Source organism: Gopherus flavomarginatus, chromosome 14, assembly GCF_025201925.1.
Source record: "Gopherus flavomarginatus isolate rGopFla2 chromosome 14, rGopFla2.mat.asm, whole genome shotgun sequence".
In the NCBI taxonomy this organism is placed as follows: Eukaryota; Metazoa; Chordata; order Testudines; family Testudinidae; genus Gopherus; species Gopherus flavomarginatus.
This window is the reverse complement of record NC_066630.1, coordinates 2,903,295-2,918,134: the sequence shown is the minus strand read 5'-3', so window position 1 is coordinate 2,918,134 and position 14,840 is coordinate 2,903,295. Positions and strand designations below refer to the sequence as shown.

Sequence of the window (14,840 nt, the reverse complement as noted above, 5' to 3'; positions counted from 1 at the left end):
AAAGTCAAACCAACTGAATACTGTAACTTTTAACTTGATGACATCTGGCTCCAAACATTCTAGAAACTAAATGAGTACAAAGACAAAACATCTTTTTAAAGCATAAAAAAAAATGTAGAGGAGGAAATCCTCACTCAGTATAAAAATGTACAAAGCAGAGAAATGTGGAAACAAATGCCAGTCCCCTTGCCAAGAAACCAGACTTCTGTCGGTGCAACAGCTCAGCCTACACCACTGCTTTCCCCTCTGGGAGGGGCTGACGGGCAAAGGGAGAAAGTCGATCTGCCAAGTGATTCACAATTGGTTTAAGAAAATTAATATAGATAAAACAGTTGGTGACAGGATTACCCTGCCATTCAACCAACATCTGAGGAGAGAAAGCTGTGATCCCAGCTACAGTCCACTCAGATTCCAGCTCTAATGCTCACAGGGTAAAGGCTGCCAGAGTCCTCACTCTTTCTGAACATTTACAAAATGTCAGCATTGTAGCACTTCTACTAGACTCTTTCCATAGTTACTCAGGCTGTGTTGCTCCTGTTGACAGACAAAGATCTAAATTTATTGACTTCAGCTAAATATAAGAATTAGGAAGGTTTCCCAAGCTCTAGTTAAACTTTGCTTCTTCCAGCTGTAGCATTCAGCTCTCCCAAGCAGCCACGAGAAGTCTCCACATCATTCCTATCACATTGCTAGGAAGGGGGCTACAAACTTCCTCCCATGGGAGTTGTTGCTTTTGTCCATCTTTTGGAGAGAAATGTGAGCAAGTGTCACTCTAAGAGTTCCTCAACTGCTGTTTTCAGTGGAGTCCCAGCTTTTTCATGGTCCGCCAGCGATCCTTAATCATCACCGAGGTGCGGTTCTCAAAGGGGAACTTTTTGCAAATGATTTTCCAGTTCCCTTCTCCAAACTTCTTCACTCCTTCTCTGATCCACTCGCTTTCCTGAACTGTCCATCTCTGCAAAAGAAGAACAAGGAGTGCCATGACTCTTAAGGCACAGGGCCTATCACCTCTGCACTAAAGGCTTCTTAGCCTCCTTGGTCCCCCTTACATCCATACTATCAGCACCTTCTTATGCTTGCTTGCTAGCATATATATATACCTGCCCCTGGAAATTTCCACTACATGCATCTGAGGAAGTGGGTATTCACCCACGAAAGCTCATGCTCCAAGACGTCTGTTAGTCTATAAGGTGCCACAGGATTCTTTGCTGCTTTTACAGATCCAGACTAACACGGCTACCCCTCTGATTCTTATAACATAGTACATAGGCACAGGTACCTTGCCAGTAACTCCACACCGGTACCCAGTGATCACTCCATTCCAGAAGAATTGTTACAATGGTTATATACCAGGAAAATACTATAGCTGAAGTTCAGGACTAGTTCTGTTTCCCAAATCACAGTGTAGATTACCCAGGAAATTCTAAGGAGTTATTGCTCTTGTATCCTCCAAGTAATCATGGAGAGAGTATGGAAGTTACATACCCTATGCAACGTTCATACAAGTAAAAAGAATTAACTACCTGCAGCTCGTAGGAGGAGAGGGCACTGTGAATTTCAGTGACCGGAGGCCAAGTAGAAGGGAAGAGGTGAACCACAGGAAAGCAAACACTGTAAGATGTTACAGGTAGCATAAAAGTGAACAGCCATTCACTTGTCAGAAAGGTGGTTACTGCAGGCATCAGATTTTGGAGCCTTTACAAGGCAAATGCTACCAGGTGACAAACTCTGTAAGTGGTGCCACTGGCATGCACCATGCTTTTTCACTGCATGGAAAATCCAACAGACCCAGCTCCAAACAACTGGCATCAGACAGAAAAGGGGCAAGCAAGGAGAATTCACTCAGGAGACACCAATCCTGGCACATCCCAAAAGCGTATTTATATTTTCAATACTAGCTGCAGGCTTATTTAAGAATGATGTGGTTTCTAGAGTGTGTTCTGGTTCTCCACCTCTTCAGTTCACTTACCTGCTGAGGAGTTCAGGAAGCAGATGCCAGCCAGGATAAGCAGCGCACAGTATTTTAGGCCTCTACCACCATCCTGGCTTTTAGTAGACAAACTGAAGCCAGGCCTCACAATTTAAAGATCCGTGCAACCCAACTCACCCCCTTGTAAGTTCAACGCTTAGATAATGCAAGCAGTGACCAAGGTACTCCAGTCCCGTCATAAATATAATTTATCAGTGCAGCATCTCGGAGAGTTTTCCATTCAGTGTGCATCAATCACTTGGACTCGTCTAACTGAGCTGATACCAGAGGCTAAGAAATCTCTGACCAGCAAAAGGGATTTCCCCTTTCCAACTGCTTCACTACCCCTGCAAAGCCTTGCTTTGAGCTGCTGAACAGAGCTGGAGGGCTCTATATTACCTGCTTCTTGGAACCGAGGCTTGAAGAGCTGTGGCTATTTCTTCTAGGGGACTCTGAAAAATAAACCCAAGGAGAGTCATATTTCAGCATTCGCCTTCTGCTGTGCATGTATTTCCCAGAGAGACTGGCTTTAGCCTGTTCAATTACAGGGAGAGAGCAGCATGGCCACCAGGGGAACGCCCTTGACCAGGGTATGGAAAACAGAAACAAATGCCTTTACTTCCTCTAGCTTCTAGAATTTCACGTACTGAAGGGCACTTGGCCATTCTGATCCAAGCCCTGGTTACCTCATAAGAAGTGTAACTAAAGAAATAAAATAACTCAGACTTCATCAAAAGGAACTGGACTTGTGTCTAAGGGAAAAAAAACAAACAAAAACAAGACGACCCAAGCCAAAAAGCTTCCTCAATAGAAATCTGTTCATAAATGGAAGCATGTTCAGGACACAGCAGGGAAGGTCCCAGATGTTGAACAGCACCCAGGAGAAAAGTCTTATCTGTGGTTAATTACATCTTTTGAAACAAGCATGCAAACACTGATCTGCCACCGTACAGCTGTTAATGGGAAGGAACTGCTTTCGGGCTGGGTCTCAAACTAGAACAGCTGACAATGACTAACAGGTAGTTTCATCTCAGGTCTGAAGCTGTAACAAGAGGGTACTTGCTAGATGTTCCATGATCAGGTACACAATAGATTTAGCAACTTCCCATTGTTTGGGCCCGCCTAAGAAAGGACATCATCTCCATTTCTGCAGTCTTATAACAGCAACCGTAGTCCCAAGCTTTCCAGGGTTATGGGATTTCTAGACTTTTAGTTTCTGTCAAGTATTCAAGGCAACAGAGTGCCCAAGGGCTAACAGCATGGCTGGGACCAGCAATTAGAGTGTGCATGGCAAAAATAGCATACTTACTCTTGTCCAGGAAGAGCTCATCTTCCTCACTCCAACTGTCCTTTTCTTCTTGCTCATTCAAGGTGTTCCATCTTGCTTTCAGTGGCCTGAAAACGCACCACAGACACATTTTAACTGCAACAAGCCAGCCTGGTTAAAGAGACAGTCACTGAAGACAGCTAAATCAAACATCCAAAAGGACCACAGACCACTGACTAATTACCTAGAGGCCACGGTCCAGGACCACCTTGGTAGCAATGAGTCAAGACTCAGATCGGCATGCAGCACTGGGAAATGGGGGAGCTTGCCTGACAGCTGGACTGTGTATGTTTGCTTCATCTCCACAGCACATGCATCTTAGTCCACTGCCATTTGACTGGTTTGTAGGTAAAGGTGCCATGTGTGTATGTCTGGCATTCAGAGCCACTCAGTGCCATTTTAATAACTACAGGCAGTTCCCTCTTTGGACCTTGACAGATCCCTGTTTCAAACACACAAGAAGCAACTGAGAGCGAGCTATGTAAAAACTAAGCAGTTGCTGAAAACTGATACAAACACCTGAGCTACCAAGAAGGTGCCAAGCATGTGGCATGAAACAGACAATGGAATGGGGCAGGAGCACTTAGCAAGAGTCACATGCTCCACAAGGCTGCTATGAAAATGTTCACTACAGGCAAAGCCAGCTGGTTCCAAACCAGTTATGTTCCTTATTTCTCTCGCTCACATGCATGCACTCAACTCCTTATAGGAGAAGATTCAGCTGAAATCAGGTGCATTTAAAATTCTTTAAAAGGATATGCTGCAAGTAGATTCAATTAGTTTTAATATTACAGCAACTACATGAAAACAAATGCTCCCTGTCAGTAATATTCCTGTGCATTCCATCTCCGTGGCAGCATGCAAGCGTTTTCACACAGGTGTATTCCAGCATTTGGGAAGGGGAAGGTTCGAAGTTGAACTCCTTAAGCAAAAGTTGACATCCTTTGTCACCAGTAGCCATCACCATCGCACCACTGCCATTTAAAGCATTGCAACCTAGCTAGGATCTTAGTCAACAACAATGGGTGGCAAGAGCCAAGGAGTCGGGGAGCTTTGGAAACATGTCAATCTCAGGTGCTCCGCAGGGCACTGGGAACAGCTGGAGCCTACTCAACTGCATAGAATGTTTCACACTTGTAGTGACCAACTTCCAAGCATTTTAGTGTGTTAGCACTTAACATTTTAAGCATATAAAACCTGAAATGCTGAACTCTAAATCAATATCTCTTCAAGCATGAAAGTGCATGCAGCTCAGTAGGGTCTGCTCCGCAATCAGTACCCTGATGTGCTCCTAAGTCTGAAAACCTTATGGAACTACCATGTTTGCCTCATCTCTCCTGGGGAACTCAAGTACTGCTCAGGAAAGGGAATTCCCTGCTGTTTCATTCCTGCAGATCCACAGTACCGCCTTAAGTGTGCAAAAGCAGAGCCCTCGTCTGCACAGCCTCCAAGATGCGTTAAAAGGGAACCCTGCTACACCCTCATCAAGTCCTACAGAATACATGCATCCCAAAAGCCTGGCTCCAGAGAAAGTTTTGTTCCCACATATCCACCCACTCCCCTCTCTAACTTACAGCTAAGTGATAGAATACACATATAAGGTACAAAACAAGTGTGGAAGAATTAAAGTAACTTGCATCAATATTCTATTACTCTTAAAATTCATACATGGTTTAACTTCATCACGGATGTGAAAATTTACCTTAATCTGTCCCACAAAACATATATACAAACTCCAACCTGTGTATTACTAACTGCAGATTTACAGTCAGATGCATACACTGAGAAGCAGTTTGCAAGGATGTCAAGAGTCAGCATTAAGGTCATTGGAATGTAGGTGATGAGCTTTCCCATTTTCCATGTTGCTAACCACATGTATGAACTACAAAGGCAATAGAACATTTGCTTTAACTATCCATTTCCACATTTTCCAAAAGGGAGGGATTTTTAACATTCTAGTTTCGCACTGATACGGTTATATTGTTTAATGTAGCAATGTTAGCTACACGTTCTCAAAGTATTGTGTCAGTGCTAGAATACAGTGTCATGGATGTGCTTCATACTTGGGACTTCTGGAAGACACACGCTGAACATGTGGCTTTTGAACAAGAGTCCTGAATGCAGAAGATACCACTGGCTCCTGGGATGAGTCTGGAGTCTCACTCAGCTCAGTGCTCTGGCTGTCCTGCTCCATAATCAGTCTGCTTATAGTCAACAAGCGTTTACTCTTTGGAGGTGATTTAGGCACATCTGAAGTCTGAGAGGTCTCCAAGTGTGGATTCTCCTCTTCCCTCTGCCTCTTCAGTCTGTGGGATACAGAAGGGGACAATTGCTTGGGGAAAGAAAAGTCTGTTTCATCCAGTTTGGTAAAGGCTGCATCAGAATCTTGGGAATTTGACAAGGTCTTGAAAGCTTCTCTCAGAGCAGAAATCCCATATGTGGTTACAGTTCCAGGAGGCTGCCTATAAAATAAATGAAGCTAAGCAGGTTACATCAATGATTTCAACAATACAAGGCTCTACTTCACTAAAATCACAACTGCTCCCCTCACTGCGCCTCATAGCTAAGCGCCTACCAAATTCACATTCATGCAAAAGCACATCACAGACCATGACATCAGACCTTCCCTTGTGAAATCTAGCTATTAAAGGGGTGAGGGAGAGACAGGGCCAGGGGACCCCAACTGGGGACTGCTCCCATGCACCAGGCTTCCAGCTGCTAGTCCTGTCAGAGAGAGGACTTCCTCTTCCCCAGCAGGGCTGCTTTCAGAGGGAGGTCAGACCCACCTCCGGATACCTCTCTCGGCTGCAGGAAGCTCCAAGGATGCTGCCTTCAGAGCCCAGCTTTCAGCCCTTTCAGCTCTGAAGGCAGCACAGCCATGGAGCTTCCTGCAGTCGGAAGATCCCAGAGTTGGGTCTGACCTCTCCCCAGGAGCCACCGTGCAGGCAAAGAGGAAGTCCTGTCCCTCCCCAGATGGCCCGGATGAGCAGCTAGGAGCCCACAGCTGGGGCGCTCCCAGAAGCACAGGGGGATATCAGACCTATGTCCAGGAACCTCCTCTGCCTGCAGAAAGCTCTGTGGCTGCTGTCTTCAGAGCCCAGCTCTGAAGGAGGCGCAGGAGTGATGGTGGCAATCCCATCTCACACACACAGTCCCCGTTTGGGTCAGGACCCCCTTGGTTACACCTGAAATTTCAGGGTGTTGTAAACATCTTAAAATGTGAAATTGACTAATTATAAAACCCTCTAGCCATGAAACTGATCAAAATGGACAGTGAATGTGTCATAGCAAACAATTATGCCTGAAAGATGCCCCATCACAACACAAGGCATTCCCAATCTCCACTGACTCATCTCCCTTCTACAAGAACTTCAGTGTCATGTACCATCCTGCCAGCAGTGCAGGTGAGCTGCCTCCTCCAAGATCAGTGGCTCTCATCCTTTTTTAGTGGTGACCCCTTTCACACAGGGAGCCTCTGAGCGCAACCCCCCTTATAAAGATATTAAAAAGTGTTTTTAATTTAACACCATTATAAATGCTGGAGGCAAAGCAGGATTTGAGGTGGAGACTGACAGCTCACGAACCCACAAGTAATAACCTCACAAACCCTTGAGGGGTCTCAACTCCCAGTCTGAGAACCACTGTCCAAGACAGATATCAGTACTGCTTGGTAATGACAGCAACGATCCTGAAAGCATCCGTGATGCCATATGGAATATGGGTGATCACCTGTAATATTATTGATACCAATATTACAAAATTGCAGTGATTCCTACAAGATATGCCATGTAAGGTATCAGTGGAAAAGTTATGATTTGGCAAGTATAATTATGTTTATATGTATGTCTTTGTATTGAGTTATAAATGTGTGATATATTTGTGTATCAAACTTATGCTTTGTTTCTGGGTGACACTCCCAGACAGTTTGGCATCAACACTAGTCAGTCGGTCTGATGGCCATCAAAGGCAATCAGTTGTACAATGAACCCATTGAGAGAAGCCAGGGGCTACCCTATGACTCAGCGGGACATGCCTGCAGACAGGGGACTCCAAGTGCTTTTCCATGCCTATATGCTGTGAGCTTGGGTTTGAGACAAAAGATATAAAAAGGCAGCAGCATATTCTCCATTTTCAATCCTGCTTTCCACTTTTGAAGCATCTTCTCTACAAACTGTAGCTTTTAACAAAGCACTGATAGACCCATCCAAGCTTTGGATGTTTTCCAGGGGGGCTTTACAGGCCAGCAAACTCACCAATGCTGCTAAGAACCTGATATATGGACTCTGAAGTCATATGTATGTATCTGATTCCTTTGACTATTTAGCAACTCTCTTCTCATTCTTTTCTTTTATAATAAAACCTTTAGTTTTAGATACTAAAGGACTGGCTGGCAGCATGATATTTTGGGTAAGATCTAAACTAGTATTGATCTGGCAATGTGGCTGGTCCTCTGGGGATCAGAACATTCTCTGTAGTGAACACAGTCTAAAAAACTTCTCACTGTACTGGACCTATTTGCTGATTGGGAGCCAGAGAACTGGAATGCAAAAAGTGGGCTGTGTGATTTCTTTTTTAGCTTCTTGATAACCATTGTGGGATATCAGGAGCACAGTTTGGGACTAGTTGGTGAATCTAACTTCAGCGTTAGCCACCAGTTTTTGGAGAATCTATTCCCCTTTTTGCAGCCTGCCCTGACCTTGGCATTTTCAGTGTTGGCTACCATAGGCACCTCAGATCACAGCATCCATCTGTTTTATCCCTCCAAAAAGTGGCAAAATAAATGCCATTGACCAAACTTATGTCCTCTGAACCATGGACACACCAAAACCCTTCTGTAAACATAAGACCCTCTCTCATTCACCACCTGTCACAAGGGACACCTTCCCTTCCTATAGTCCAAACACTCACCAGGGTACTCTTCAGAAAATTCAGAGCTAGACAGCCTAGTGAAAATCCTCAAGTAGTAGCCCCTGGGGCAGCACAACTGCATTGGCACATGACAAAAAATTACAGCTGCCTGCACAGAGTGAAACCAGTGGGTGTTACAATTCAGAAGCAAAATTCTGGCAAACTTGATTCAACATAGTGGTCAGCTTTCCTCTCTAAGTTGCTAATGCATCACTGTAGTGGCTCACCTCTCAGAGTCCTTCGAAGACATTTCCACACTGTCTGGAGCCGCCGCTGGTGGTTGCTTGGCTACTTCCACACTGTCTGGAGCCACCGCTGGTGGTTGCTTGGCTACTTCCACACTGTCTGGAGCCACCGCTGGTGGTTGCTTGGCTACTTCCACACTGTCTGGAGCCACCGCTGGTGGTTGCTTGGCTACTTCCATAGGCTTTGGAGTCACTACTTCCACAGGCTCTGGAACTAATGCCAGCTTCTTAGTTTCATCAATATATTCTGAATTCAAAGTCTTTTTCGCCATCTTTGATAGGAAGAAAGCACATAATCATCACAAACAGAACTCCATGGAACTGCATTTATTTTACTCCCATTCCACAGGCATGGAACATTATTTCATTAATTAAGTGCACAATCCATGCAATTACTAGCTGTTCTATGGTCAGGGTGCTATTTAGTATATTGTAGATAAGATGACTATGGTCATTTGTCCGGTGTTCTGCAGTAGTTACTGTGCAGAGTTAAGTTATCTGGACTAAGAACTATAACCACCAAGGAATTTTATAGCATGGAACCTTAAGAGAAGGTCTGAATTTTAAATGCTAAAAAACTTATTCCCTTGGTGCGCTGGTCCCAAAACTTTACAGTCAGACATTTGTATCTGACTTTTGAGTACAAGTCAAAAATATTACACATCAATAAGACAAAAACAGATTAGTAACTTTTGAGACTATTGTATCAACATTATAAAAGTCACCTGCATCTCTGTGAGCCAGAGATTGTATTCTAACTGCACAGAGATGGTTTACCAAGTTTCCCCAAGGATCGACAATCACTGGAGGTGATTATTACACACCCTGGGACAGGTAAACATCACCAATGCAGTATAACCCCAAAGGATTTTACAAATGGTGGATCAGACTAGTTTCCAGAGGCCCAGGAAACAAAGAAAGGCTTTCGGTACAAAAGGTGAACTTAACGCGGGGGATTGGGGGGTTGTTCTTTACCTGAAAACTGACCTGAACCTTTAACAAGAGGGCAAGCCCTGCTGGAAGGATCTGAAGGATCCTCATTTGAAAGATGAGTCACTTCTAATATGCACTTAGACTTTTTATGGTTTTATGACAAATTTTCCTCTGTAATTCTTTTGTTCTTAAATAAACATACTTTGCTTTGTAAAGGCTAGCTAGTCTCTTGTCCTTCAGGAAAAAGCATGAAATCATGGGTGGGGAGCTAGGTCAGACTGCTGGGATAGTCACAGAGAACAGCGAGCCTAAATCCCAGATCTGAAGGGAGAGAGTCATAGGACATTGCCTATAGAGAGGTGACAGCTGGAGGCCTGAGACCTAAGGGTGTATCCCTTGAACTGAAGCCCGGAGGGGTTAGAAGTGACATTCATCACATGCAATTTTCCTGCAGACCATGGGGGGTGACAGCTGGGGTAGGGCTAAAATGTGGGTAGCCAGGGTAGATACATACGGTCAAGAGAAAGGGCTCTGAATCCTCCAGGTAGGTCTCCAAGAACTGGAATGCACTCTGTTGAAAAGTCTTGTAGGAAAAATTTCGGATCATCGTATGAGACAAATTCTTCTCACGGATAATGCTGAGCAACTCTGTCCTCAGTTTCTAGTCAAGAGGCAAGAACATTCGGAATATGTACAAATGATACAGGTTACAAATGCAGGAGCTGGGGGTTTGGGTGGAGAGGGACTTCCCCACTGACACCACAACATTATCAGCTAATTTACCCTGATCTAAATTGGAAGCAAAAGCCAGAAAAGTCTGGATTCTGCGTCAGCATTGCCAACTACACTCGCTTTCGGTGCTGGACAATGCAATGGTAGCAGCAGACAAATTAAGAACAGGCAATACATGTTTAGGAACATTATTGCACAGCCAACAAGACACTCCATCTCAAGCCCCAAAATTCACATAATCAAACTCACCTGGGTGCTGGGATCCTTTGCCATGTTTTTTTTCAGAATTTTTGAGGCTTTATCAAACTCCCTCTTTTTGATACAAATGATAACAGCCTAGAGAGGAAAAAGAGGATCTCAATTTTTATAGGTGTATCAATTCGACCACATCTCCTAAATCAGCTTCACACACAGCACACTCAAAATGCACGCAAAGCTTGGGACATTCCTTCCAGACACAATTCAAGTAACATGGAAACACCACTTCTTGCACCAAACACCTTAATGAGCTGCTAACCTGAAATCCTACTATACCCTTCTAACTATCCCATTAATGCAAGGTTCCAACTGAGCATTGCGTTACCTAATTTCATTTGTATGGTGTCATTCAATTCAGTAAATGTACATGGACACCTCTGAAATTTGAGAATCCATCAGTTCTCACTAGATTTCCTTGGCTTAATTTTAAACAAACAAGTAGCCTTCTACAGGACCAGAGTTACGTGGCATGTCAATCCTAAAAGAAGCTGACATGGCCCCTCCCCAAAGAGCTTACAAGTGAAGGCAGACAGCATGTGGATGTAGGAAGGAAGAGAAAACGCGCCAAAGACATTTTGATGTCCCTTGGCAAGTGTCTTGTAGCCTCAGGTTTGCTTATTGTAGCATAATATGCAATAAAACATCATAGTTACATCTCATATTTTACATACATCAATTTGAGGGCTTGAGATAAAGTTTGCATGTATGAACAGACCAGTTTGCAGGGGATGACTAGTTGCAATAGTAAGTTTTTAGGAGCGATTCTTAGACTCTAAGAGCATTCTGATTCTACATTTAAAAGGTCCCCCAGCAAAAAGGAGAGAGAAAGGATACATTATTTCTAATATAGTCAATAGAGAAAATGGTAATAGCAAAAGAAATGTTCTGCTTTTCAGTTCACCTTTAACAGAATTACAGATCCTGATAGGTTACAATCTTCCTAGGAATGGAAAGCTCCCAGAAGTAAGACAAATGATGGAGGGAAGACCTGAGAAGGGACAATTGCCCTCAGTGTAAGGGAAGCTTTTTTTTTTAAATTAGATTAAAGCTTATAAAACTCTAAACTATTTGAATGAAAAAGGAGAACTTGACCCTTACAGCTTGCTTCACCATTTTTCTAACAGATTCCATTGCCACCTCAGACACAGGAAATTCTCTCTCAATCAGCTCCAGCACACCGATTGCAGATTCAAGAGGGGTGAGCTCTGATTCTGTATCAAAGGTGCAATCTACAATTAAAAAAAACAATTCATTCCTGTTGGTTTTAAAACAGACACACAAATCTACCTGGGACCAAGAAATCCTCCACAGGAAGCAGACAAAACAAGTAGGCTAGTATTTGCTCAGTTAGGCCATTAATGCTGCAGTAACTGACACAGCAGAGAACAGCACACACAAAACAATTATGATCAAGAAAGGCTGTCTAAGTTATGCAAGGTCCTCAAAAAGAAACATGACATTTGGTGAGTTTGAAATTAAAAGCAATAAACATTGTGAGCTGAGTATGTGGAGGATTGCTTTACTTTAAACTATTAAGAGAAAAATCAGGAATTAACACACTGAATAAAAATTACAGAAGATTACACTAATGCAGTTTAAATTCTCAAACATCAAGAAATTCAAAAGTAAAGTTCTTGCCATATTGAAAGGGCACTGTTGTCGGATCAAATCTGATCCCCATGTTTAAGTTTTCCTCAAATATAACTAGATCTAAGATTGATATACATGGTTGCTTTACTTAATATTTTAATTCCAACTGAAAGCAAAACAAAGCCTTCTTCACAGTGTTTTCACTCAAACATTGTGTTCTTGGTCTATCACAGGAGAAATTAAGAATGAAATTGGCTTATCTATGCATTGTTTGTAAAGAAAGTGGAAGTGACTTTGTTCCAGACGACAGACAGAAAATACAGAATCCCTGCAAAGAAGCCAGGTTTTTCATAAACAAAAACTTTCGTTTGGGTTTTAGGCTATTAACAACAGAAGGTTTGATGTTTACCCCACATTGCCTTCAAGTGACAATGCTAAACAGGAAAAAAGAAATCATACCTCAGTCTGAAAGCTTTACCTATTATTGTTCGATTCCTATTACTGAAAAGAGTGAAAATTACTTCACTATTTCCCAGTTTACCCTGCACGTTAACTATCCTATGAGAAGTGTCACTTTTGACTGCCTTGGTTCTGGTCAGAGGCACTATCCCTACTATTATCAGGTTTATGCCCTTTCCTTTGCAGAAAAGACCCTTATAAACAAAAAAACACAAGCAGATTATTTCAAGGAATTATCACAGACGTTTCAGAGACCTTTATCCAAACCTGGATTTAAAAAAAATCTAAATAGCGTAGTTGGTTTTCCTCAGGCAAACAGTAGATAAAAAGTGATTTCAGCAGAAGGGTCCCACGCTGCACTGAGCATAGGCAATGCACTGAGGTGAATGACGTTTTGGGAACAGGGCTGAGCACCAGTAAGGCAAATTGTGGCGCTTTTCTCTCGTACCTAGGTTCTCTCCCTCCTCAATTCTTGAAAGAAACTGCATAATCCGGAGCAGCCGGGAGACTGCAGGTTCCTTAACCAGGGGCCGCAGCAGCAGAGCTAGGGAGAGAGAAGACAGAGAGCTTGGGACATCCAAGTCAGAAACAACCCCCCCCGCCCGGCCCCGAGCGCCCCCGCCCCCTCCCTCTCCCCTCCCCCCCCGCCCGGCCCCGAGCGCCCCCGCCCCCTCCCTCTCCCCTCCCCGAGCGCCCCCGCCCCCCGGCGGGCCCTCACCCTGCATCACGTCGCGGAACTCGCGGAAGTCCCGGTTCCGACGGGCCCGATAGGCCCCCACGGCCTGGTGGAAGTAGAACTGCAGCACCCAGCGGTTCACCGCCTCCTCGGGGGCGCGGAGCCCCAGCGCCCCGTTCCCCGCCGCCATGGGCCCCCGCCGGCTCCTGGAAACCCGCCCGCGCCCGCCAGCCATCCCGCGCCAGGATTCCGGAGTGACGCGCACAGCGCGACGGAAGTGACGCCATCCCGCCGCTGTCCTCTCGACGCCTTAGGGAAAGCGAGCGCCCCCTGCACTTCCTCCTCTTATTGCTAGGCTGGGCTCAGCGCGACTACAACGACCGGCATGCACTGCGGCCTCCGGCTCCGGATTTCCCGGCCAGCACTGCGTTGCGCGCCCCCTGCCGGACCCGACGAGCTGTGCTGTCTTCGGCTCGGCCCACTCCGCGGCGGCGAGTCAGGCCAAGCGGCGCGCGGGGATTTAATGGGCTGTTTACACGGGGCCGGCAGCGCGTGTTCTGCGTGGGAACCGTGTCCTGTGCCGCAGCCCAGTCATCAGCGAGAGGGTCCTGCCCTTGCCCAGTCCTTACACGGCCGTTGTCGGCCCGTCCTGGGCAGTAACAGCCCCGCTGCGAACAGACCGGCCCACGTCCCTCGTCCTCGCTGCTGCGCCCGTGGGGTTACAGTGGGGTGAACTCAGCCTGTTGCCCGTACCAGCCACTCGGCAAGACAAACTGCTCTTCCCTCCCAGGTGTTAGTGAGAGACGGGGACCCTGGGAACCTGATTAAAAGAGTCTCCACATTGCAACATGTAATCACCTTGGTCCCAGATTCCTTGTACATATAACTACCCATTTGCTAAAAACAGTCTCCTAATCTCTAGTAACAAATTAATGATGATTGAAAACCTCTCTCAACACATAAAAGCAGGAACTGAGTGGCCACCTCTTTCTCTTAACTGTCCAGAATATAGTAACAACTCAGAGGCCCAGAAAATATTGTCTTCTCTTGACACCACCATTTTGAGCTCCATTAATAACCTTGGATGAACTATGATTGAGTCTTGCTAATGCTAAATTTAGTCAAAATATAAAATTAGCCAAACTCCATCCACCTGCAGAATTCTGTGCCTGTCACTTAAGTCATAGAGACATGGTGCCACCCTCACTTTGAAGTTGTGCTACTATGATACGTCCACATCTTGAATACCACATGCAGATGTGGTTGCCCCATCTCGAAAAAGATCTATTGGATTTGGAAAAGGTTCAGAAAAGAGCAACAAAAATTATGAGGGGTATGGAACAGCTTCCACATGAGGATAGATTAATAAGACTGGGACTTTTCAGCTTGGAAAAGAGACAACTAAGGGGGGATATGATAGAGGTTTATAAAATCATGACTGGTAGAGAGAAAGTAGATAAGGACATCCTTGTTTACCCAAGAACTAGGGGTCACCAAATGAAATTAATAGGCAGCAGGTTTAAAACAAAAGGAAGTATTTTTTCACACAGTCAACTTGTGGAACTCCTTGCCAGAGGATGTTGTGAAGGCCAAGACCATAACAGGGTTCAGAAAATAACTAGATAAATTAATGGAGGATAGGTCTATCAGTGACTATTAGCCAAGATGGGCAGGAATGTCCCTAGCCTTTGTTTGCCAGAAGCTGGGAATGAGCGACAAGGGATGGATCACTTGATCATTACC

The 14,840-nt window shown here is 44.8% G+C and overlaps 1 protein-coding gene across 2 annotated transcripts; it reads right to left on the bottom strand.

The window, feature by feature from the left end:
* Positions 1–14: 14 nt before the first annotated feature.
* TERF2 (telomeric repeat binding factor 2) lies at positions 15–13,347 on the bottom strand. Of its 2 annotated transcripts, none has more exons than XM_050922292.1 (10): positions 13,140–13,347; positions 12,870–12,965; positions 11,471–11,601; positions 10,364–10,450; positions 9,897–10,043; positions 8,432–8,721; positions 5,360–5,758; positions 3,279–3,364; positions 2,369–2,421; positions 15–955 (listed from the first exon to the last, which is right to left on the bottom strand). In XM_050922292.1, exons 1-10 carry the CDS (start codon positions 13,330–13,332, stop codon positions 797–799), a joined length of 1,641 nt encoding a protein of 546 aa, XP_050778249.1. In that variant the 5' UTR covers positions 13,333–13,347; the 3' UTR covers positions 15–796. The 2 variants fall into 2 exon arrangements, with proteins under 2 accessions (XP_050778249.1, XP_050778248.1); XM_050922291.1 differs by having other exon boundaries at positions 5,360–5,602; positions 13,140–13,341.
* Positions 13,348–14,840: the final 1,493 nt, after the last annotated feature.